This window comes from Physella acuta, unplaced genomic scaffold, assembly GCF_028476545.2.
Source record: "Physella acuta isolate Inbredline_101_S28 unplaced genomic scaffold, ASM2847654v3 ptg001237l, whole genome shotgun sequence".
NCBI classification, from domain to species: Eukaryota; Metazoa; Mollusca; class Gastropoda; family Physidae; genus Physella; species Physella acuta.
Genome location: NW_026732753.1, coordinates 621,463 through 647,286, shown reverse-complemented (window position 1 = coordinate 647,286; position 25,824 = coordinate 621,463). Strand labels below are relative to the sequence as shown.

The 25,824-nt window shown below is 36.2% G+C and overlaps 3 protein-coding genes across 7 annotated transcripts in view; 1 reads left to right on the top strand and 2 right to left on the bottom strand.

Annotated features, from left to right (window-relative positions):
- LOC131957386 (uncharacterized) overlaps positions 1-5,742 on the bottom strand; it is an 81,182-nt gene extending 75,440 nt beyond the window's left edge. The window contains exons 1-3 of one of the 2 annotated variants that reach the window (XM_059322170.1): positions 5,680-5,742; positions 1,830-2,194; positions 1,452-1,624 (exon numbers count right to left, since the gene is read on the bottom strand). In XM_059322170.1, the coding sequence (XP_059178153.1) occupies positions 1,452-1,624; positions 1,830-1,900 (244 nt within the window). In that variant the 5' untranslated portion in view covers positions 1,901-2,194; positions 5,680-5,742. Of the gene's footprint in view, positions 1-1,451; positions 1,625-1,829; positions 2,195-4,696; positions 4,748-5,679 lie in introns of those variants that run through there. The other variant, XM_059322169.1, reaches the window with a different exon arrangement.
- A 4,616-nt stretch (positions 5,743-10,358) lies between these two features.
- On the bottom strand, positions 10,359-17,565 carry LOC131957382 (protein cornichon homolog 1). The gene is made up of 5 exons (XM_059322161.1): positions 17,457-17,565; positions 13,135-13,203; positions 12,904-13,016; positions 12,287-12,430; positions 10,359-11,911 (listed from the first exon to the last, which is right to left on the bottom strand). Exons 1-5 carry the CDS (start codon positions 17,535-17,537, stop codon positions 11,884-11,886), a joined length of 435 nt encoding a protein of 144 aa, XP_059178144.1. The 5' UTR covers positions 17,538-17,565; the 3' UTR covers positions 10,359-11,883.
- Positions 17,566-17,782: 217 nt separating this feature from the next.
- LOC131957381 (actin-histidine N-methyltransferase) lies at positions 17,783-25,820 on the top strand. 4 transcript variants are annotated; one of them, XM_059322159.1, is made up of 16 exons: positions 17,783-17,842; positions 18,822-18,993; positions 19,125-19,217; positions 19,491-19,636; positions 19,780-19,852; positions 19,952-20,062; positions 20,198-20,278; positions 20,424-20,488; positions 20,636-20,694; positions 20,852-20,966; positions 21,661-21,735; positions 22,634-22,733; positions 22,914-22,980; positions 23,135-23,220; positions 23,710-23,876; positions 25,052-25,820. In XM_059322159.1, the coding sequence occupies exons 2-16, from the start codon at positions 18,837-18,839 to the stop codon at positions 25,190-25,192; spliced, it is 1,536 nt and encodes a 511-aa protein (XP_059178142.1). In that variant the 5' UTR covers positions 17,783-17,842; positions 18,822-18,836; the 3' UTR covers positions 25,193-25,820. The 4 variants fall into 4 exon arrangements, with proteins under 4 accessions (XP_059178142.1, XP_059178140.1, XP_059178141.1 ...); XM_059322157.1 differs by having other exon boundaries at positions 17,783-17,853; XM_059322158.1 differs by having other exon boundaries at positions 17,791-17,849.
- Positions 25,821-25,824: the final 4 nt, after the last annotated feature.

The following is a 25,824-nucleotide window of genomic DNA, read 5'->3' as shown; positions in this document are numbered from 1 at the left end:
AGTGTGAACCAGAAACAGGCTGGGTAGAAATTGTGAATCAGAAACAGGCTTGGTAGAAAGTGTAAATTAGAAACAGGCTTGATTGGGAAGTGTGAACCAGAAACAGGCTGGGTAGAAAGTGTGAATCAGAAATAGGCTGGGTAGAAAGTGTGAACCTAAAACAGGCTGGGTAGAAAGTGTGAATCAGAAACAGGCTGGGTAGAAAGTGTGAACCAGAAACAGGCTTGATAGAAAGTGTAAATTAGAAACAGGCTTGATTGGGAAGTGTGAACCAGAAACAGGCTGGGTAGAAAGTGTGAATCAGAAACAGGCTGGGTAGAAAGTGTGAATCAGAAACAGACTGAGTAGAAAGTGTGAATCAGAAACAGACTGTGTAGAAAGTGTGAATCAGAAACAGGCTGGGTAGAAAGTGTGAATCAGAAACAGACTGAGTAGAAAGTGTGAATCAGAAACAGACTGAGTAGAAAGTGTGAATCAGAAACAGACTGTGTAGAAAGTGTGAATCAGAAACAGGCTGGGTAGAAAGTGTAAATCAGAAACAGGCTGGGTAGAAAGTGTGAATCAGAAACAGGCTTGGTAGAAAGTGTGAATCAGAAACAGGCTGGGTAGAAAGTGTGAACCTAAAACAGGCTGGGTAGAAAGTGTAAATTAGAAACAGGCTTGCTTGGGAAGTGTGAACCAGAAACAGGCTGGGTAGAAAGTGTGAATCAGAAACAGGCTGGGTAGAAAGTGTGAACCTAAAACAGGCTGGGTGGAAAGTGTGAATCAGAAACAGGCTGGGTAGAAAGTGTGAACCAGAAACAGGCTTGGTAGAAAGTGTAAATTAGAAACAGGCTTGATTGGGAAGTGTGAACCAGAAACAGGCTGGGTAGAAAGTGTGAATCAGAAACAGGCTGGGTAGAAAGTGTGAATCAGAAACAGGCTGGGTAGAAAGTGTGAATCAGAAACAGGCTGGGTAGAAAGTGTGAACCAGAAACAGGCTGGGTAGAAATTGTGAATCAGAAACAGGCTTGGTAGAAAGTGTAAATTAGAAACAGGCTTGATTGGGAAGTGTGAACCAGAAACAGGCTGGGTAGAAAGTGTGAATCAGAAACAGGCTGGGTAGAAAGTGTGAACCTAAAACAGGCTGGGTAGAAAGTGTGAATCAGAAACAGGCTGGGTAGAAAGTGTGAACCAGAAACAGGCTTGGTAGAAAGTGTAAATTAGAAACAGGCTTGATTGGGAAGTGTGAACCAGAACAGGCTTGGTAGAAAGTGCAAATTAGAAACAGGCTTGATTGGGACGTGTGAACCAGAAACAGGCTGGGTAGAAAGTGTGAATCAGAAACAGGCTGGGTAGAAAGTGTGAACCAGAAACAGGCTGGGTAGAAAGTGTGAATCAGAAACAGACTGGGTAGAAAGTGTGAATCAGAAACAGGCTGGTTACAAATTGTGAATCAGAAAGCAACTGACCTGAAGAAAAAGCCTCACGGAACCTCATGTAACTCAGCACAAGCCTCAACAAAGATGACTTGTCCTGTTTGGCCAAAACATCTTTGCCAAGGGGAAGTAAATCTGTCAGTTCAGTTAAGATTTGGTTCTCAGTATCCCTCCGACATTTTGCAATCGTACGTAGTCTTTTAGCTCTAAAATATATTTTAAGGTATTAGTGTATATTTTCAATTTAACGGAAAAGTAATACTATTTGTTAATTCAGTAAAATGTGTGTTTATTGTTTCATTAAAAACATTCCTAGTTTTGGATTAAATAAAATAAATGTCTATAAATACAGCAAGAAGCATGTGCAGATATTGTAGTCATAAAAGAACAAGTCAAAGGGGAGCTACTCACCTAGCAGCAGGGGTTTCCTGCTCACTTCCTTCCATGTCATAATCCAGTGGATTGCTATCAAAGTTGTCCATTTCATTCAACCACCTGGAGCTACTACTTGTTTCAAATGTTTCCTTTATTGGCACACAGAGCTAACTAAGTTTACAAGAATAGCAGAACATTTTTTTTTATTTTATGACCATTTTTTTCTTAATGTCTGTGATTTATTACAACATTTAAATTGTTGTATCTTATAAAGCAGAAAACATTCTATTATTACATTAAAAAACTCTGGTCATGTCTTTCTATTTCTTTTTCCTCAGAAATTCTGGTCTTGAATTAAAAGTTTGTGCCAATGCTGCTTAAGCTTCCACAATCAGAGAAATCTGAGGGATAAATGACAAGTTGTCAGGATAGATTAATCTCTTGTTAAGTGACTCAGCAAGGTTGAGTGACACAAATGGTGGTGATGACGAGATGGGCAAGCACCAGCACTGGACTTGGTGCTGATGGAAATCTAGAAATGGTGCCAGTTTTCATTAAACTAAGGAGAGGTTTTTAATCAGAGATAGGAGGAGAGGGTGGAGGAATAGATAATGTTAGATAAATTTACTAGTGAAAGTAACTAACAACCACCACAGTATGCATTACGTTAACCTTGGAAAGAAATAGATAATAAGTTCAATTATTTTAAATATTTGAACCACAAAATCATTAGTCTATGATAAATTTCTCTATGATCAGCTATATTAATTCCAAACCAAAATATCCTTTGTCTAAGATCATTTATAAATATTCCAGGCTTAAGTTAAGCAAAAAAAGGTGTCTATGATCAGCTGTATTCATTATAAGCTCCAAGCACACTGACGAGTAAATACACACCAGTCAACTTTATATACAGCCTTCAAAAGCTTTGCATAAAGTGTGCAAAGTTTTCTAATGATGACAAGCTTTGTTAAGTGCAACAAAAGAACTGACGCTGGTGTTAAGGAAAATTACAGGTATAGCCTGGGGCAAGATATATTATTAATGTTTCATCAAGCGTGAAGCAGGTAGTTGCATGATACCCTCTACATACATTCTACACAGGATTATAGGCCATGGTCTGATGCCCGGTCGGTTAAACATTTTGTGGCTTGACCGTCTTATTATACAACAGTTTTAATTGACTTTTGGAACAGCCAAGGTTAGCTTAGAAAATGCAAGCCGCCACTGTGTCTGGCCATCCTAACATTTAGAAAAACGTTTATGAAAGTGATAAGCCTAGCCACTGGTCACCTGTTTTATTTAATATGCATTATTGATCAATGGGTAATCAATAGGGATAAATAAACTGTGGGTTAATTGACAAGGGTTAGCATCGTCATCTTAATCCTAACATGCTCATCTTAACCACAGTGCCAAATCCTTCACCCACCCCCTTCCATCAAAGATCCTACATCCATTCAAAAACTTGCCAAATTTAAATTTTTATGACAGTGAATTTAAATTTTAAAAGCATGTGAAAAAATCCCCTTTAAACAACAAGGGAGTGGCATGGTCTGGTGGTAGAGTGCACAACTCCGAACCCCAATGTCTTGAGTTTATATCTTTGTCTGGACTTGAGTCGGCTTGACATCACCCTCTGCCTTCTAGCACATAGTCAACATATAATGTAGAACAAACTGTACTGGCTGAAGAAGCCACACAGAAAAACGGTCTAAAGATAGTGATACAGACTAAGACGTTGAGATTAGAATCAGCAACAATAAAATGAAATGCTTTTAACTTTCTAAACTGATGTTCACTTCAACTGCATTGTCAAGAAAGTATTTGAAGCTCAAATGTCAAGTCTGTTTTACTGTATGGTTCTGAGACAGAGGGTAACAGACAGTAGGGAATTAAATAAGAGAAAAGAAACTGTGATGGAAAGGGCACATTCTCAGAAACACATTTAATAACATTTAATAACACCACTAGCAGGAGCTGGTGTAGAATCCACTGGGAAAGTGGAAGATGGGCAGAAATAAAAAGTTAAAAGGAAATGGTTCAAAAGAGTGGAGGCTTAATTCAGGACTTGAGCTTTAAATCAAGTTGTTTATGAAATGATGTTCTAAGGAGCCAAAGGGAATATAAAGAAGACAAACATTAGTTTAGAGCAGGGGTCTCCAAACTTTTCAGTCCGAGGGCCGCATTTACTATCAAATCTCAGTTCAGGGGCCAGTTTCTTCCAGGCATGTCTTCGATTTTTCTGGGCAAAGCTCCTTAGACATCACCAACAAACGTTTTTTCCGCGGACAAAAAAAAACTCCACGGGCCGGATGAGAGGACCCGCGGGCCGTAGTTTGGCGACCCCTGGTTTAGAGGGTGGCTTATAGAAGGTGCAAACTAATTTGGTTCATTTTTAGTTGTACCCTTAGAACAATCTTAGATTATCAGAAGCCATCAATTATCAAACAAGTAGCAGTTGTTGTGTTGTACCATGGTTAGAAGTTGTAGGACCACTTCTTTTGGTTGGCCTCAGGGAGTTATGAAACAATGAAATGCTCATCACTTTAATTTTATAGTCAAAAAAGTTTATTAGATAGTTTTAAATATAAAAACCCTGGTTATATATATTTTTTAAGCTCTTAAAATTTTCAACCAAACAGTATCATCTTCCACTGAATGCTATTTTACTGGTTAGATAGCCAAATAGGAATCTGTGATATTTATTTCCCTTTAATACAAAGGATCCAGGCAAAATGCATTGCAGTCAAATAAAAGTCTCAAATCTCTCACATTAAAGCAGAGAGAAGTAAATTTAACTTCAAAGAATTAATCAAGACTGGCGGGAGAAATCTTACGTTTTATGCATTACAATTGGTTTCTTTTCTAAGTGAATGATTTTGAATTATTTATTTACTCACCAATCTGGGGTAAATCCTTCCAATTTAGATTAACTAAACAGTAACCTCCCCAATCCCCATCCCCATCTTGGAAAAAGCTGGTGTACAGTTTTTACGGGTTACTGACTCTTAAAGCCTTTAAGTTAAAGGTATTTGTCTTTACTATTCAGTTAGAAAACAGTTAAATCCATGTGTAAAGCCTTTGTTTTGTAGCCATTTATCTTCTTAATTTTGACTGTGTATAATTCATTACTGCAGCTTAAGATGAGCGTAACATTTTTTCTACCCCTTTTCGCGCCCCCATAAGGGTCGTGCCCGGGGTGGCGGTCCCCCTATCCTACAGCTACATCACTGCTAGTAATATTAATATCATAATTAATATGACTATATTACTAGATTCTAGATCTAGTACTATATTACTATTGGTTAGAAATCAGAACTAGATCTAGTAACTAGGGCCTAGAGGAGAAATATACAAAGATCTAGAAATCTAGTAATAATAAGTAATAATAATTAGTAAGTAGTAGGCCTAATTTAGCCTAATAATACTAATAGAAATGTACTAGACTGTGACTTACACATTAAACTTATTAATAAACACAATATTATTAAAATTACACATTAGATTAATAGGGCGTTAGGCCTAACTAATCGGTCTACTTTTTTAAAAATAGGAGAGCAATAGACCTAGATCTCTAGATCTAGATCTAGAACTAAAGGCACAGCAATAAAAAAAAAGAATAATAAAAAATATAATCTACTAGAACTATCTAAATCTAATTATAATAATAAAATAAAAATTAATAGGCCTAATCTTGTGGGTTATAAGTAAAAACGAAAGTAGGCCACAGTTCTCAGACGTTTCTGGCGTGTTTTTTTTACTTTTAAATAGATTCTTAGATCTAGATCAATAATAATAATATGTTTAACGAAACGTATTTATTCTAAAAAAAATGATTTAGGCTAATTTGTTGCGTTTAGATCTATAAATCTAGATACCGTACATTTAAACTAGGTATTGGCCTGCAAAATCTTACTTATGTTTCGGTAGGAGCAGACGACATGATTGTAGAAAAATCCGCACAGCTGACTGGAATCCAGATCTTGTTATGTCATCATTCAGCCTTGATGTAATATAGTGCCCTGTAAAAATATATCTACGTTTTATTTGTATAACAGTATATTAATAATATTATTGATTGAATTCGTTTAGTATTAATTTTTAAAAATTTATTAATACAATTCCAATAGCAATCTTAATTTTACAAAATTAATCAAGATTAAATACAAAATGCTTGCACATACAGATAAAACGCAGCCTATTCGCGGCAAGTCCAACCGGGCATGTTGCTTTTTTTGTCTAATTGTCTTACATCGAGTTGAAGATTCAGTGTTTTTGTGGCCCTGGAAAAACCACCTAACCTAGATTTGGGTCAAATGGTTCTTTGAGTACACATAGATCTACATAACGTTGAGCTGTAGTTACATTTTTATAGTACAACAGTATTAATAGAACAGTGCTGGAATACTACACGCTATTAATACTATAGAACGCCGAATATAGGATACGGCATAGATGCCGATAGATGTTAGAAAGCTGAATCAGAGAATTAACAATTAGTTTATAATCATAATGGCTTAAGTGAAGTCAGTGGCGTGCAGACCTATGTAGATGCCCGGGGCAAACTCAAGCGGAAGATGCCCCCCATAAATACATATATATATATATATATATATATATATATATATATATATATATATATATATATATATATATATATACTTTTTTTTTAAAAATTGTACTTATCTTAATTGAGATGAAAACTTTGACTACAGCCAGCTAAATCCAAATGGAGTAAATGGTTGGAACTTGGGGGGGGGGGGGGGGGGGGGGAGAGGGGTTGGAAAGGGGGGAGACAATTGCGGACGTGTCGTGGTGGGGAGGGGGGGGGGGCTGTGATGCACTACAAAAGAGTCTCATCCGGTATTGTATTACCACCCGGGACCGCAGGGACAAAAACGCTGTCCGTGTCTACAATTAGGACGTCAGACACGCCTTTATTTATGGGATGTTTCTCTCTTGGCCTGTTTAGGAATTCCTATAGTGTAACCAATACAGGTGAGAGTGTGCATTGAACTAGAGATGTTTCAGATTTTTTCTCTAAACCACTTGGTCAAAACGTCAACTCTTTAAAGAGATAGGTGATGCTAGATACTCTCAAAGTATCTGAACCTTGAATATAACAGAAGTGTACATTGTTTGGCTAAAGCTGCCAGCCCTAAAAAAACAACACTTCTACACAGTGGCGTAGCGAGGTCGGGTGTCACCCGGTGCGGCACTTAATGGTGTCACCCCCCCAGAGGCGTCGCGACCCTTCCCGGGGACAAACTTTCAAGTTTTCGATTTGCACACCCCCCCCCCCCCCAAACTTTCGATTTGCACCCCCCCCCCTCAAGTTTTCGATTTGCAACCCCCCCCCCCCCCCTCAAACTTTCGATTTGCACCCCCCCTCAAGTATATATATATTTCGCTATTTTTTTGCCTTGGTGTCACCCCCCTAAATGGTGTCACCCTGTGCGGTCCGCACCCCCCCCCCGCCCCCCCCCCTCGCTACGCCCCTGCTTCTACATCGGCCTGTGTTTAAAAATCCACTATGCTATGTCAGACCCTTAATTTAGCTGTAAATTAAATTGTTCTTCTGGCTGCCTCTTTAAATTAAGCCATAGGCTATTAACCTCTTTTTGAAGTTGATATTTCAATTTGGAAGGATACGCCTTTTGATACAAATCATTTAATTTAGCATATTTTGCGGTGTTTTGACTAGACCATTATTTCGCACACTTGTAGTCGCATTGACACTGTTATATTACTGAGTCCAACGTTGATGCTAGTGTGTATTAACGCCCCCCCCTCCTGTCCCACACCTGAACAAGGACAGCGTGCTATGCCCCCCCCCCCTTCCACCCCTCTCACAACTGAACTGGGATAACCCCGCCTACCAAAAATAATGTTAGATTTAATGTGTGGACGTCCACATTGGGCCAACCCCCCCCCTCCCCCTGTCCACAAAAGTCATTTTTTTTCGGACCCCCTCCCCCCCCCCCCCCCCCCCCCCAGTGTGGACGTCATAAATGGATGACTCCTAATTAAGAAGCGTGAGACTTAAGGACAACTTTAAATTGAAGTCAACTCGGCCCGGCCCAGTGTATCAAAACAGTACGGACTTGAAAGTTTGTATTTAACCGTACACAAAAATCCAAATGAATAAAGAATATCATTAGAATAAAAAAAAACAATAGGCTGTGTGCTTAATCAGTCTACGAATGCCGTTACGTCCATCATAATAAATAAGGATGCCCTACAAACATTATGCAATGAATAGAAACATAATAAAGATGCCCGATAAAATATAAAGCGAACAAGGACATAATTACTGTAGGGATGCCCTTCAGACATTCAATAATGAATATAAGCATAATAAATATCCGATAATATATAAACGAATATGGGCATAATTGCTATAATTATATAAATACAAACGTGAATACAAGTAAATTACTTTAAAGATGCCCTGATGATATATAAAATGTATGCGGGCATAATTACTGTTTGGATGCCTTTCAAAAGTATTATGATGAATATAAGCAAATTACATTAAAGATGCCCCTACAATGTGTAAATTATAATCATGGGCTTTAATACTCTATGGATGACCACAAAGTATAAAATGATTATGGGCGTGTTCTCTAAAAGATGCCCCTACAGTGTGTAAATTATAATCATGGGCTTTAATACTCTATGGATGACCACAAGTGTATAAAATGATTATGGGTGTGTTCTCTAAAAGATGCCCCTACCTACACAAGTATCAGATACTCTATTAATTGAAAGACTGCATACATTTATTCGGGGAATATCAATGACTACTACACCACTACCCTTCACCGATGCCCCTTTCTCCCTGAAGGTTGTACGACACGGACAGTACGATGACTATAGCAGTGCCATGTGTTGATTGTATATACACATTTCGGTGAATTCGGCAAATTGTGATAATTTGATAATTCTGCCTAGGTAGACAAACCTTAGTAGACATTTAGATTTCCTAAAAAAAAAAAAAAAAAAAAAAAAAAAAAAAAAATTAAAAATTAAAAATTTAAAAAAAAATAAAATCATTTTTTTACCCCCTTTGGATGCCCCCTTGATGTGGCTGCCCGGGGCCTGGGCCCCCTCCGCCCCCCCCCCCCCCTCTGCACGCCACTGAGTGAAGTTAGGGGTCGTCCATAAATGACGATACACTCGTAGGGGGGGGGGCATAGATGCCGATAGATGTTAGAAAGCTGACGCAGAGAATTATTATATATATAATTCTCTTCTGGGAGACGCTAGAAAACAAGCTGTAAGCGCGCCTTGCAGTCCCCTCTCTTCTTCACTAGGCATAAATCAACCTCCACCACCCCCACATGGTCTGGTGAGCTGTCGTCACGCTAAATTTTTACAATCATACAGCCGGGTTTAGTGACGCCTATTAGGGGCAGATAATTTAGATTGAAACTATTTTAAACTTAGGGGAGGTAACTGCGTTCATGGGGGTGGGGGTGTAGGGTTGGGGTTCGGGCAAAGGAGGGTGGGGGGTATCGTCTTTAACGGCCTACTGATCGTGTTTTAAAGCAAATATTTTCAGTGGCAGCGTTGATACTGTCGAATTCACACATTATGAATGACTGAAAAGTAGAAAATAAAACAACTAAATATCGGCGTATGAAACGCCGCGGGTCGGCTCGTTAGTTTATAATGGCTTAAGTGAAGTTAGGGGTCGTCCATAAATGACGATACACTCGTAGGGGTGGGGGGGTCCTTAATTTTGAGATGAGGGGGGGGGGGTTAAATGGTGTGACGTCACACTTTTGCATTATAAAAAAGCAATGTTAGAATACGAATTTTAGCCGTTATTTCGCGTTTAGAAAACTGTTTTAATAAATTGTAATCGGCTAGGAATTGATTAAAATACTCTATGTTGACAGAGTTCAGACAAGATTTTGGAAAAATATCGTATTTTAAGAAAAATTCAACTGCAACTTTGAGGTGGGGGGGGGGGGGTATGCTGAGGTGTGACATTTTAGGGGGGGGGGGGGGTCTGACTTTTTGTGATGATGTGTAAGCGTGACGTCATTTATGGATGACCCCCTTATAATACACTAATAATCATAGTATAATGCATAAAAACAAATAAAAATTTAACGATATTGGTGTATATATTTTGCAGTCAATTGATTTTTACTACTAAGTCCTAATTTTAAAGTTTGAATAACAAGCTTATTTTTTTTTTTTTATAAATACCATACCTGTGCACACCCTCTAGTAACAATCATTTCCGAATTGTTTACTAAAAGCCAACTCTCCCTAATATATAACAATGTTTTGACTATTATCTCTTTGTCAAGGTTACAAGCATTAGTAGAGCCCAGGAAAGTAAAATTCCTGGACAACTCCAAGGTATAATCACTGTTAATTGAGATATTTTTCACAAGTTCATAAAAACTACCAGATAGTGATTAAGTATTAAAATAGCTGAGTTATAAAGATACGAAAGTAGTGGAGGTAAGTCAGAACAAATTGTATAATGGCTGTCAAACGCTTAAATAAAATTGAATGAATGCTTAGTAAAACCAAGAATAACAATGTTCTTTTTAGCCTTTTATTTAGAAAACTTTAAATTAGAAAAAACAACAATGGGATAGACAACTACCGGCACTGTATAACGCTGCACTTGTTTTATTATTTAAAAAGCATCTGGCAGTTGATATCATGACTGACAACAGCCATTGGGATGTCTTCTAAAGCATACTAAAGGTATGAATGGTAACACAGAGTGACAAACTCAAGCATATGTACATAGATTACCTTACTTTGTTCAATATGAAATTATAAAATCTGTTCAGTGAGTTTACAACATTTAAATTGAAAAATTAATCAACACTTAAAATTTCAATGCAAAGCTAAATTACACAATGTTTGCATTTTTATAACATTTATCATATTAAGAAGAAATGCATAACTTTTATTGTTGTTGCAGTAACGGAAAATCAAACTATAATATTTCTTGTACTGGCATTAGTAAGCTATAGTGAGATGGATGTAATAATAAATGAAACAAATTCTGTATATAGTAAAAGAAAAACCAAGTATTTTATACTTCAGCCTGACCTAGCCAGGGGAACTGTGCCTGGTGAAACTAATAGAAACTCAGCATTAGGTAGACTGTAATGTGACATTCACATTTACCTCAGATTAGACACAAATACCATCTGTTTGTATTACATTACCATCATAATGTATCACATATCTAAGTACAAGAATGAAGACTGTACCAATATGATTGAACATGTGGATGATGATGAAGTGACAGGACATTTCTCTAAACAATTCTAGTGTGGTAGGAAGGTCTCATGGGCCTACCTTCTAATAGGTTGGTTGAAAGAGTATATATCTTTACTGGCTAATAAAATATCTTAAAATTCTGAAAAATGTATATAAAGGAGCAAGCCTATTGTTTCCTTACTGGCAAGTTGATCTACTCAATTTAAAGAATGTCTTTCTAAATGAAAATCTTTGGTTGCAATATTATACAATAAAAATGTATTTTTATAAGGAATTTTATCGTTATTCTGACCTCCTGGTCTTAACTTTTATTCTACTCCCCCCCCCCTTCTTTTAAAAAAACCCCATGAATACTAAAAACAAAAGTAAAAACAAAGTAAATGATAGTTATTTTAACACAACAAGTGATTTGACAATGTGGATGTGATAAGTAAAGGTAGATAACCATGGTGCAACAACACACATCAAAATATCTTAACACACATGTATGTCATTTCACATTAGCTTCCAATGTGGTCAACTAGATTTAATGGCAGACGGTAGGTTTATTTCTTTAATTTTTAACACATTTTTTAAAAAAATGATAAATAATGTAACATAAGTTAGTTTTTTTTCCAAGCAAGCTCAATTCATTTGCATGTTTGTTTACCGTTGTATTTGGTTACAAAAGGTAAATTTAAAGTGTTCAGTAACAAGCAGCATTTAACTTGGCACAAAAATAAGAATAGGGTAAAATGACTTATTGCTAAATAAAAAAGTTGAATCAGGAAACAACAGCCAGAACACACATCCACTTTGTACAAGACACTGCCATTCCATTGGTGGATCATGATGACACCAGCACGTAGATCATGCTGTGGACAAAACATTTTAAAACTGTCACCAAGAAATTCTATGTTGTTAACAAATTCAATGGTCACTCATAAAAGAAATATAAAGCTCTATGCCACTTCGTAGGAACTCAAAATGTGTCTGTAATGACTAGGTCCAGTAGTTGAACTCCAAGATGCTGATTTTGACCCCCTACTTAAGTCCATATAATGTCCCTGTGTCCACCCACCTTTGTTATGCACCTGAATGAAGTCTGAGAAAGTGCATAGAGCTGGCCACACAACTGTTTTATATGACAACGTTACAGTACAGATGTCTGCTACCTATTTACTATTTTTATTTCTAAAGATGACTAAATGATAAAAACAAAGAACTGAATGAAGAATGCACTTGAATACCTGTATAAATAGTAGAAAAAGGAGATGAGGTAGAATCCAAGCTTGACCCAACCTTCTTTTTGAGCACGACCGAGTTCATCAGCATTCATTATTGATGTGGGGTCATACAGCCCTAAACCACTCATGACAGGACGATTCAAGTACCTGCAGAAATAGGTCTAATTATAAGTCCTTACAAGTAAACAGCAAGAACATGGGCAGGTAGTTTTACTTTCTACAATGCAAAACTAACTAGAAAAAATTACAATTTCTTATTAAATAAAATAATGTTTTTAAAAAATTGAATCGTTCATAAGTAAAATTACAATAATACCAGTATAATGATGTTAATTAGTGTGCAGTCACTTCATGAATAAAATCACACAAAAAGAATGGCACTAAATAGTGCTTGGCTAGAAGAACAGGGTAATGCTCAACAAAAACTAAGGTTTCATTTGATTGTCATTCATAGACATAGTAATTAGTATGACTAATAACCATTTTATCAAATATATTTTATCTAATAACAGGAAGCTACACACTTTGTCAACAATGTTTATTACAGTACCAAAAAAAACCTAACCAGTATGTTTATAAAACCTGAACTAGAAATAAAAATAAAAAAACCCAAAGCTTACCTTCTAATATGGTAGACAATCAATGGCATGTTGAACAGCACAGTACCATATTGTGCAGCAAACAAAAATAATAGTGTAAAGAAGATGTGGATGGCATATTCTGGAATCACAAGCTGGTAGTGGAAGACAAAAAGTAGACACTGTAGCCTTATTGTGTATTGATGTATCATACAATTTACATTATTATCATAATATATTTTAAATGGCATGCTGGATCAAAAATATACTTACAGGATTCAAACTATTGCACTGATCAATTGGATTTTTATAGTCAGTTTTCAGTTCATCAAATGCTATGATCTGGAAAAGGCAGAAATTTTGGTTAAGTTGTGGTTAATCCATATAAATTATTAAAAACCATAAAATATAATCATTTTGTAATAGTATTACACCATTTTACATACTTACAAGTGCATATTATTCCCAATGGGTAACCTAATAGGCTATAAATAATTTTTACTGAAAAATTTGCTTAGTTAAAATCAGTCAGCTAAAAATCGAATCTCCAGAATTCCTTATCTACCCCAAATTTTACATATTTTCATATTTTACATAGATCTACTAGTGAAGTGTCCCTTCCAAAAAAAAATCTTTTCTTCTTGAGTTAAAACTATTTTAAAAAATCACAAGTTAGGCCTATAGTTCTGCCCTAAAATAATGCAAGGGCTAGCAGTTTTTTTATTCATGACAGTGAGAATTTACCTCCCCCCCCCCCCTGGGTAATAGTCATTTCTGCTAAGTAGCCAGTAACAGACTACTACCCCAGGAATACTGTTTTCAGACAGGTATAGGTTTTCTGCCTTGTTATACTGGGTACTATTGCTTGTGTAACAATCATAACTTCATAAGAAAAATTAAGTAGTAGGACCATCAGGTGGTGTTAAGCTGTAAGGTTTTTAGGTTAGTAACTTGGGTCTTATTCTTAAATTAAGTCTTAAATAGTAATAATTATTACCTATTATTTATTATAGGAGATCTAATAATCAATTAGTCTTAATAATTAATGAATAATTTTTAGTCTTGAACCTGGGTTTAAGTTACAAGTGCAACTCAAGACTTAAGGTAAGCCTCTTATTCTTAATTACTTTAACTAAGACAGTCTGGTGAGCTGTTTACAATTGTAGTGACGGCTATTAGGGGCAGATAATTTAGTTTTTAAACTATTTAAAATTAAGGGGAGGTAATAACATGATCTGCTTGCTCTTTTCATTGTCATCTGTAAACTGTTGTCAAAGACAACTGCTTTCACGGGTTATGGGGGGGGGGGGGGGGAAGGTGTGGAAAGTGAGGGTGAGGATAACTGTCCTTCACTAGCTACTGATAGTGTTTTAAAGCAAATTTTTTTCAGTCGCAGCATTGGTAGTTTCGAATATTCACATTTTATGAATTATTGAAAAATAGGAATTAAAACAACCAAATAGCGATGTATGCTACGTCGCAGGTCAGCTCATATATATATATATATATATATATATATATATATATATATATATATATATATATCCTACTACATAAAAGTCTATGTGCGCACTTCTCTCTCTCTCTCTGTCCGCAATATTTTTTGGCAATGTCATCAGTATGTTCAGCGATATATTGAGGACTTAAAGAGACTATTGTTGAAAATAATATGGTGAACGTTATAAATGTATAAACTAAATTTTATTTAATGAAGGAAAATTCAAATAAAGGCATATTCTAATGTAGAAACACATTTCTAACTAAAGTGTTTATTGTCGTGACATGAAGGCAAAAAATAATGACGTCACATGTCACAAGGTTAAACTGAGGAAAGAACACAAAACTAATGGCGTCATCTTCCAATTTTTTAGTATAAAGAAATGAACTTCTTCATTCAAATTTGATTTAGATTTACTGATCAAGATGTATGCTGTGAAATATATACAATTTTCTCGGCCTAAGCTTATAAAATTTACTTTATCAACTTAGAATCTAGATCAAGAGCTACAGAAAAACTACACTTAAGCCATCCGTAGATTCTAGATCTAGACTCTAGCTCTATCTAGATCTAGATTCAATGCCAATAATGTGTTTCTGTACTAAACTATTTCAGGCCTTGATTATTTCATATAGGCCTAAATCTTTGTTTGTTTATCTATGGAATTGGCTAATTTAGGATAAAATTTCATTTGAAATAATAGGGTCTATTTGTGCAAAGTTTCTTACACTGACTCAGTCTAAATCTACGTAAAGTACCCCATTTATTCCTCACCTAAGCTGAAGTGCCTAAATAGCTGAGATGATAGTGTAATAGTTAAGTTACCATGCGGGAAGTACGGGTTAGAGATACACCACTTCAATGTTAAATTTTTTTTACATTATTTTTTAGATGTGAATGATAAAGTTGCCTGTCGGGAGTAGAGTTCACCTGTTTCTGTCTTCTCAGCATATGAAGGGATAGTGCGGTCAGACCCATGCAACAAAAATAATAGGCTTAGGTGTTTTTAAAAGACAAATACAACATAATATAGCTAGTCTCATAACGCGAGTTGAATTACCTCCCCTGACCCGCTTTTTTATGGCCACTTTCTAGTTCGTTTTTTTCGATCGCGTCTCGGCACTGTTGCTAAAAATAGCATTCGCGCAATACCATACGGGTAAATCTGTTTGGCGTCTGCTACACGTGATAGATCGTTGAATGGCCGACAAGCTGATATAAAAATTATTGCGACCGGATGCGATTTTCGTGGAAATTGAGCTAGATTTAGCAAAAGACAGCTATATTTGTGTAAAATATTATTATTTATACTTCTACTTACACAGATATTTTGATAACTGCAGTTCAGCCGTCCATTTTTCTTTTAAAATGTATCTTTAGAATTTCTGTACCTTTTGGCAATCGGTCAGGAGCATTTGCGCACTAAACCCACCCCCCTACGGCAGATCCGATTTTTTTCCCAGTGAACTCGTACTGACCTCCCACATAGCTAAGATAGTACATTGATACTGATGGGAAAGCCTCTAAATCTGTATTCCTACTAGAGATCTAGAAATAAATCTAGATCGTGGAGTTTTTATAATGACTTTTAAATTGAATGTCTCCAGTTTAAGATATTTTTTTTTCAAAACATAGCTACTTTTAGTACTATATTTAAGTATTTCAAACCCTTTTGGTAGTTTTTTCTTAAACTTAGTTAGACCTAGATCTAGTGATTAGATATCTAGAATCTATATTTTGTACTTATAACTTGCAGGCCTATTAAAATAATAATAAAACAGTTTGCTTGATAACTTTATTAGGTCATTTCATAAACACAAATGTTATAAACATATAAAAATCACAAAACCATAGGTAATATCTGAATTCTGTAGCCTACCTTACATTTAGGCTAATACTGAATTAAAAAGAAATTACATTAAGGTTTGAAATTAATACAACTTGTAATTAAGAAAGAAAGCTTCAATTCTAAATAATACAAGATATAATAACAAACAATGAAACAAATTCAAAGCTTTTTTCAACCCATTTAGTCGAAAAGATTTTTATTTTTTCCGATATTGACCAAAATAAGTTTTTAAAGCTTACTGTTTTTACAAACATAACTCAATTTTATTAGGCCCCTGTAATCATTAATTAAGATTCCTCTGTAGACAAAGCAATCTATTTGGCAGATGAAGTAGAGTTCATGTTTCTTGACCTCGGCATATGAAGTGATTGTCCGTGTTGTCAGCGATATTCACAGCCGCCTTTACTTTTTACCTTTAATTTCCCCAATGTATATCAGGTACCCATCAGAAATGGGTGGACTCTAATTGAATTTTATTAAACAAACATTTTGATATAGGCCTAGATCTATAATCTATAACATTCCAAACAACATCTGTTCTGTAGAATTTACCTTTCTGCTTCCAAATGCGGTATTTTCCAATTTAAAATTCATCACAAAACATACAATAAATTATATAAATGGCATTTTATAAATTTATACAAACTATTTACTTTCACCTTGGTGTAAAAAAATGTAGGTATAAGCAAACTGATTTCAATAGTAAGAAAGAATCATGTCTTTTCTTGCTTACTAGCTTTAAAACAAGTGAATTTGACTTTTTACCTGCGTTTTTGGTCGCGTTTCTATATATTTTATTTGCGACACTAAAAAAATTATATTTAATCAACCGATTATGCTAAATTAATAAAATTGGTACTGTTGGATTGCATTTTTAAAGCTCTACAATTATATGCTATTCTTTTTATAATTTGAAGAAAATTGAATTTATATGAGACTAACTACATAATAACTACCATCGAACAGCTGGGTTTTTAACTAAATCATTTAAGTCTTTCAATTTTTAGTAACTTAAATGATAGATTACCTATAAGTTAACCTAAAGACCTAAATTAAAAAATAAATAAAAGGTTGCTAGGGCAGGGGCTTTTTTTATTTGTTATTTTTTTTTTTATTTGTTACAAGTTGGGCTGGGACACAACACGATTAAAATCTAATTCATTTATGTTTAGCGATGGTACTTTGTACAATATGTGTTGATGGCTATTTTTAACTAAGACCCTATATTTAAAAAACAGCAGTTCTTACATGATAAATTACGAAAAATATCAGCACAGCCGTAAGAATCAGAGCAAGAATATAGCAAAAGGCTGCGAACGTGAACGCCATTTTGCGGTATCGAAAAGCACTTATCTTGAGTAGATTCCCCTTATAAGCCGATCTATTGATACATTTATAGCTTAGGTAGAAATGTATACTCCATAGTTTATCTTATAGTGAATTCATAAAAATCTTGAAAAATTTACACAATTCAATGAATTTTAAAAAAAGTTTAATATTACACCTATTTGTCTTAAAAAAATCAACAAATATTATAAAATATATAAGAAGTCCACAAACATTAACTTGTCAAATAGATCACAACAAATAATGATGACGTTCTGTACAGCTACACAACTAAAGTGCTACTGACTGTGTGTTGTGTGTAGGGCTAGATATTAATTTTTATTTTTTATATTCTAGCAATCTAGATTTTTAGAGATGTTAGAGTAATGTATTAGATCTAGATCTATAAACTAATCTGTAGGCCTAAAGTCTCTAGATCTAGAATCTAGTAGTACTAGTAGTAATAATTTCGGTCTATATTGCTGGCTCCTTTTTTTTGAATATTCAATTCAATATTGAATAGGCCTATTTTAAAAAAAATTATTTCCAGATTTCTGATTTAGTTAGGCCTACTATAACTATAAGTATTAAGTACAGTAGGCCTATAGTAGTATAGTCTGTATTATAGTTAACCCTTTCGAGCCCGGGCCTCCCTGGCCTAATTTCTCCCATTTCCTGAGTTCCCAGGCCCAAACCACTTTTTTACTTGTCTGCTTCTAACTTTCACCTTTGCCTGTTTTCTTTACTAAATACATTTTTTGGGGGTAGGAGGAGGCTGGAAATGTTCAATTTTTGCCTAGTGAAGAGCATTTATAGTAAAACATAATACAGCAATTATTTTAGCAATTTTTCCTCTCCCTTATTAAAAGCCTTATTCTTTTTCTTTACATTCCTATAAATTATATTATTTTTGGCATTGTTTGAAAGTTACACACAGAAACACAAAGCTAGACACTCGTGTAAGGAGGAAAGACCGCTCGCGAGGAGGCAATACTGGAAACATTTTGTTTGCGACCAGGACGACTGGGTCGACTGTTTCGGGGGCATATATTTAAAAGTTATAATGTGAATGGAAATAAGGCTGGATAGTATTTCTATGCTTTGGTTTTCTTTCTATGTCAAACTGTAAGAAATTAGGTGCTTCGAACCCGAAAGGAGTCTCCTTTTTAGGTTAAGGTTGTTCATGAATAGTAGAGTTACTCTAAATTCTAAAATCTCTAAAACTTTGTTCCACACACCTCACTTTAGTCTTTGATGTAAAATCAAGTTTTTTTTTTATAAATCTAGTAAAATCTTTAAATAATGGGAAGAAAGAACAAAAAAGCTCCCAAAGCTAGTAGCTCTGCTACTAGTCAGCCTCAAGGAACATCAAGTAACACCACGTTAAACACACCAGCTCCTGAGTTGTCCAAAAGTGCAAAGAGAGATGCTGCAGAGTTGATCACAAGTTTATTAGAAAGTAGGATACATTTTAAACTAGGCTTATACTCTTTATAAACATATAGTCTTACTGTGATCAATTTAATACATTTTTGTCCTTTTTCATTGTTAATGAATTATGGGTTGATATTCAGAGCCTTTTCTTTTCAGTTTGCTCCAAGCCTCCGGAGTCAGGGCCTAAAGAGTGGGAGGATTATCCTGAAATTGTTGGCTTGGTTGAAAAGATACGGACAATACAAACAGGTAACAATTGTCTTCTTTGTCTTATATAATTTGAGACAAAAAAACTGAGGAGTATACGCAGTTCACTGTGTTTTGGTTGTCTTTTGATGTTACACTGCTGTTGAAAAATGAAAAACTATTTTAAAAAATAGGAACTAGTAATATTGTTTGAAATGAAGAACTAAAACTTATTTAGTGTATACCTTCACTTTATTGCAAGAAGTTAATTAAATAAGCAGCAACATAATGATATAAAGCCTACTTAGTCACAAACATAATTTTACTCTGTTTCAGTTTTAGCACCACCTGAGAAGAACAGAGCAGACTTATTTCCTGGGTTTGTGAAGTGGTTAACTGATCATGGAGTAGACACATCTTCTGTGGAGATCTCAGAGTTTCCTCAATTTGGATATGGTCTGAAGGCCACAAGAGACATTAAGGTACCAGACATTTTTATAAGGCTTTACTTCTTTTTCTGGTATTATTCATGTATTTCTTATTTAGATTGCTTTATTTTTTAGGAAAATACAGATTTGGTTTTTATTGTGTAAAAAATAAAAGGTTTCATAATTTGTATCATCAGGAAAATGACAAGTTTTTACAGATACCAAGAAAATTGATGTTGACAGTGGATTCAGCAAAAAAATCATCACTAGGTTGGTTTAAAATTTGACTTAAATATTTGATTAAAAAATGTGCACCATTTCAATCCTCAATTAGATACGTTAGAGCCACTTGTTTGACTACTCTCTCAGGTTCCCTCATTGCTGAGGATAAAATTCTTCAAGTGATGCCCAATGTTACCCTGGCCCTCCATCTGCTGAATGAGAAGTTGAACCCAGAATCTTTCTGGAAACCTTATATAGGTGGGTTACATGTCCACATCATTGCTATGCATATGTAACAAATGATTATGTATAGCTGTGTCTAATCTATGATTGGCAAGTATTTAAAGTGTTTGTAAAAAATATCTAGCCATTTATAAAATGTTTGTGCTGCAGATATTCTCCCATCCAAGTATAGTCTACCACTGTATTGGAGTTCTGAACATCTGCAGTATCTTAAAGGTTCACCAGTTCAAGGTCAGTGATTTGAGTGATTAACACTTGATGTTTAGTACATAACTGATTTAAGATGGGTGATTTGAAGAATTGAAGAGATGTTAGACTACAGTAACATTTTCCTACCAGTGGCAACACATTCTCTAACACCTAGTTTTTTGTCTAGGTGATGCTATTAATCAGTACAGAAACATAGCAAGACAGTACGCTTATTTCTACAGGTTATTACAGGTAACCATAGCTAGCCAACCAGCATGTTCTGTTGGTCCTGAACTTTATCTCACTGGTTATGTAGGAGTTTTGAGGAAGGAATGAATGCATATTTATCAGCAGTCAACTTTTGCCACTTCCAAGTACTAATACACTTATTGTTTTCAGAAAAATCCTGCTGCTAATAATTTATTACTGAAAGACAATTTTACTTATGACAACTACAGGTATTAACATTGTTTGTTTACACTTGTGTTAGTTAGGAATTAAAAAATTGAATGTAAATGTTTTTCACAATGTTAGAGTAGGCTACTAGTACTTAAGCCAGGATGCATGTTGGACATACAGCAGAGCATGTAACAGCTTGTGACTGGCTATTTTCAGATGGGCTGTGGCTTCTGTGATGACCAGGCAAAACCAGATCCCAGGGAAGGACGGCTCCAGGGCTACACTGGGCCTGATTCCATTGTGGGATATGTGCAATCACACCAATGGCATTGTGAGTTAATTACACTCTGGGATATTGTCAGTTGATTCCATTGTGGGATATGTGCAATCACACCAATGGCATTGTGAGTTAATTACACTCTGGGATATTGTCAGTTGATTACACTAGGATATTGTCAGTTGATTACACTAGGATATTGTCAGTTGATTACACTGGGATATTGTCAGTTGATTACACTAGGATATTGTCAGTTGATTACACTAGGATATTGTCAGTTGATTACACTAGGATATTGTCAGTTGATTACACTAGGATATTGTCAGTTGATTACACTAGGATATTGTCAGTTGATTACACTAGGATATTGTCAGTTGATTACACTAGGATATTGTCAGTTGATTACACTAGGATATTGTCAGTTGATTACACTAGGATATTGTCAGTTGATTACACTAGGATATTGTCAGTTGATTACACTAGGATATTGTCAGTTGATTAAACTTGAAGATATTGTCAGTAGATTACACTAGGATATTGTCAGTTGATTACACTAGGATATTGTCAGTTGATTACACTAGGATATTGTCAGTTGATTAAACTCAAGGATATTGTCAGTAAATTACACTCTAGGATATTGTCAGTTAATTACACTGGGATATTTTTAGTATATTAACTTCATGGCTGGGGTGCAACTCAACAGTTGTTTAGCCAAACTTTTGATTGTTTTATTTTGTCTGTCACTTAGTTTACATCAGACTACAACTCAGAGCAGGATGCTTGTGAATGTTTCGCTCTCAGGAACTTCCCCATAGACCAACAGGTCAGTGATTCTATTTATATCAGGGACTTCCCCATAGACCAGCTGGTCAGTGATTCTATTTATATCAGGGACTTCCCCATAGACCAGCTGGTCAGTGATTCTATTTATATCAGGGACTTCCCCATAGACCAGCTGGTCAGTGATTCTATTTATATCAGGGACTTCCCCACAGACCAGCTGGTCAGTGGTTCTATTTATATCAGGGACTTCCCCACAGACCAGCTGGTCAGTGATTCTATTTATATCAGGGACTTCCCCATAGACCAGCTGGTCAGTGATTCTATTTATATCAGGGACTTCCCCATAGACCAGCTGGTCAGTGATTCTATTTATATCAGGTACTTCCCCACAGACCAGCTGGTCAGTGATTCTATTTATATCAGGGACTTCCCCATAGACTAGCTGGTCAGTGATTCTATTTATATCAGGGACTTCCCCATAGACCAGCTGGTCAGTGATTCTATTTATATCAGGGACTTCCCCACAGACCAGCTGGTCAGTGATTCTATTTATATCAGGGACTTCCCCATAGACCAGCTGGTCAGTGATTCTATTTATATCAGGGACTTCCCCATAGACCAGCTGGTCAGTGATTCTATTTATATCAGGTACTTCCCCACAGACCAGCTGGTCAGTGATTCTATTTATATCAGGTACTTCCCCACAGACCAGCTGGTCAGTGATTCTATTTATATCAGGGACTTCCCCATAGACCAGCTGGTCAGTGATTCTATTTATATCAGGTACTTCCCCACAGTCTAGCTGGTAAGAACATAAGACATCTGACTAGAACTAGAAAAGATGATTCCAATCTCTGCTTTATTGGTTATTTCATTTGGTTTTAGCATCAGGTGATCAATGTTTGGTAAAGAAATGATGCAATGATTCTTATCAACAGGTCCTCATCTTTTATGGTCCAAGGTCCAATGGGGAGTTTTTGGTCCACAACGGGTTTGTGTATCCAGAAAATGAACATGACAGATTGTGCCTGAAGTTGGGTTGGTTTGTTTATCACAATATGAGTTTATAAAAAACTTCTCCCTTGACTTACTCCACAAAACAATTCTCTACCTTCTGACACTGTGATGCTAATGTTTTGTTACACCAACTTGGTGAATTAAGCATGAGTTGAAGTCTATGCTTGCTACAAGTTTTAGCTTGACCAATTCTCTCTCCAGGTATCAGTAAAGGTGACTCACTGTTTGCTTTGAAATCTGAGCTTCTTGCTAAACTCAATCTTGCACCGTAAGTTTTAGGAACATCTTTTTGCATTGATTAATTGGTAATTATTCTTGCATGGAATGGTATATTTCATGTACTTATTGATTAAATATTTGATAATGAATATGATACTTGTGTGTATATCAAGTATCTGAGTGGTGATTGTTTCTGTTCTCAGGTCTAGATCATTTTACCTCCACAATGGAAAGTTCCCAGTAGATGGAGATCTGCTTGCCTTTCTCAGGGTCTTCTGTATGGAAGAAGGTCAGGTCAACTGTTTGATTGGGCGCAATAATTTTCTTGTCAAAACTCTTTACAGACAAGACAGTTGGACACTTCATTGAACAAAATATATAAATCTACACTGTCCACATGATCCCACACCTGGACTGTCCACATGACCCCACACCTGGACTGTCCACATGACCCCACACCTGGACTGTCCACATAATCCCACACCTGGACTGTCCACATGATCCCACACCTGGACTGTCCACATAATCCCACACCTGGACTGTCCACATGACCCCACACCTGGACTGTCCACATGACCCCACACCTGTACTGTCCACATGACCCCACACCTGGACTGTCCACATGATCCCACACCTGGACTGTCCACATGATCCCACACCTGGACTGTCCACATAATCCCACACCTGGACTGTCCACATGATCCCACACCTGGACTGTCCACATGATCCCACACCTGGACTGTCCACATGATCTCACACCTGGACTGTCCATTTGCAGGTGTTCTAAAAGACCAGTACAGTGGAGAAACAGCCCCTGGCCCTGATGAGCTGGAGAGTTTGAAGGATGAAGACCAGCAAGTCAACAGTGAGAATGAAGAAAAAGTTTGGACCTTCCTACAAACCAGAGCCAACCTTTTGCTTAAAGCTTACCCTGGCACTTTAGAAGTAAGACCTTGTCTCCTGTGCTAGTCATTTAGATAGCTTGTAGCTTGGCCAGTCTTATAAAGCTATTGTTTTGGTAATGATGGACGCTGAAACAACGAATCCAGATTTTGGTCTAGGTAAAAAGTCTCATGGTCATTTAAAAACTTGTTTATTGCAATTAGTTTTATCAATCAAATTCTACAATGATGCTGATTAGATTATGACAATGAATGTTTAGTGTTTACTTAACACTTTCCTTCTGCAGTATATTTGTATAAGGGACAGAAAGTAAAAAATAATGTCTCACCAAATAAATAGTTTAACTTGTATTTTAAACTGACCTGACATAGAAAATGAATTGCCTCACCATAATAATCTAATTTTAATCCGTGAAAAAATCCCTGACCCAGAACAAAAGTTTAAAAAATAATAACTTGATGCAGACAACAGAGAACAGTTAACTCTAGGGGGTCATCCATAAATGACGTCACACTTTTTTTGATGATTTTACCTCCCCCTACCCTCTGTCACACATCGTCACAAAATGCCAGACCCCCCCCCCCCCCCCCACCCCTAAAATGACATCGCACCTAAGCCTACAACCCCCCCACACACACACACACACACACAAAATTGCGGTTGAATTTTTCTTAAAACATCAATATTTTTCCAAAAACTCGGGCAGCATAGAGTATTTTAATTAATTCCTATCACAATTTATTAAAACCGTTTTCTAAAACACGAAGTAATGGCTAAAACTCGTTTTCTAATATTGCTTTTTTATAACTCAAAAGTGTGACGTCACACCATCTGAACCCTCCCCATCATCACACACCGTCACAAAATTACGGACCCCCCTTCAAGTGTGACATCATTTGTCTGCCCTAAGAACTCCAGCAGACAACACACTTGTGCTAAATGGTCTATCAAATCAGATAAATTCTCCTTAGAAATTAACCCGCTGTAATAGTTAAAACTCTTAGCCATTTTATAACTAAGACTTTTTTTCAAAAAGCATTTTCTAGACTACCGATTTATCTTGATAATTAAAGATTAAAGTTGGTATCAAATGAAATGTAAACAAATGTTTTTAATTGTTTAAGTCATGTTACATATGAATGAAAATGAGAGGTAAACACCCTAACAACACAGACAGTTCCATCTTGTCCTAGTTGTTGAGTCATTCAACTTTGCAGGAAGACGAAGCCACATCTCAAAGCCTGGAAGGGCCTGAGGCTGCCAGGATGTCTGCACAGCTCAAGTATGGGGAGAGGCAGATCCTGCTCAACACCATTGATTATGCTGAGAAGAAGAAAGGGATGGTCAAACCCACATAAAGCTCCCCTGGCTGGAGGGGGGTGGGGGTGCTGTCATGACCCCCTCCCCAGCTGTGAGAGTCCTTGTGAGCCCACCCTGGCTGTGGAACAATTGTTAACTGCCTTGTTCTTTTAACTCGCAACATTTTAATTGAAGATTTTTAAACTGGCAGTGCTGTCTGCTAGAGATAGGTCAAAGGTCAAGAATCTCCTCAAGTAATTTGTGCTATTTGAACACCAGTTTAGGAGTGATGTACTGCAACAAGAGGAACCAGAAAATACAACATCATGTGATAGAACGTTGTTTCATTTATTGTACAGTGACAAGCACCCTCCTAACTATAGGGCAGTTTAACTGTGTGCTGTGCTTGATTTCATGCTGTAACTGTAACTGGTTGTTTGCTTGATTTCATGCTGTAACTGGTTGTTTGCTTGATTTCATGCTGTAACTGGTTGTTTGCTTGATTTCATGCTGTAACTGGTTGTTTGCTTGATTTCATGCTGTAACTGGTTGTTTGCTTGATTTCATGCTGTAACTGGTTGTTTGCTTGATTTCATGCTGTAACTGGTTGTTTGTTTGATTTCATCTAATTTCTAAGCTCTATGGTATTTCCTCTGCTAACAATAAAGTTTTTAATGCTTATCTATACCCT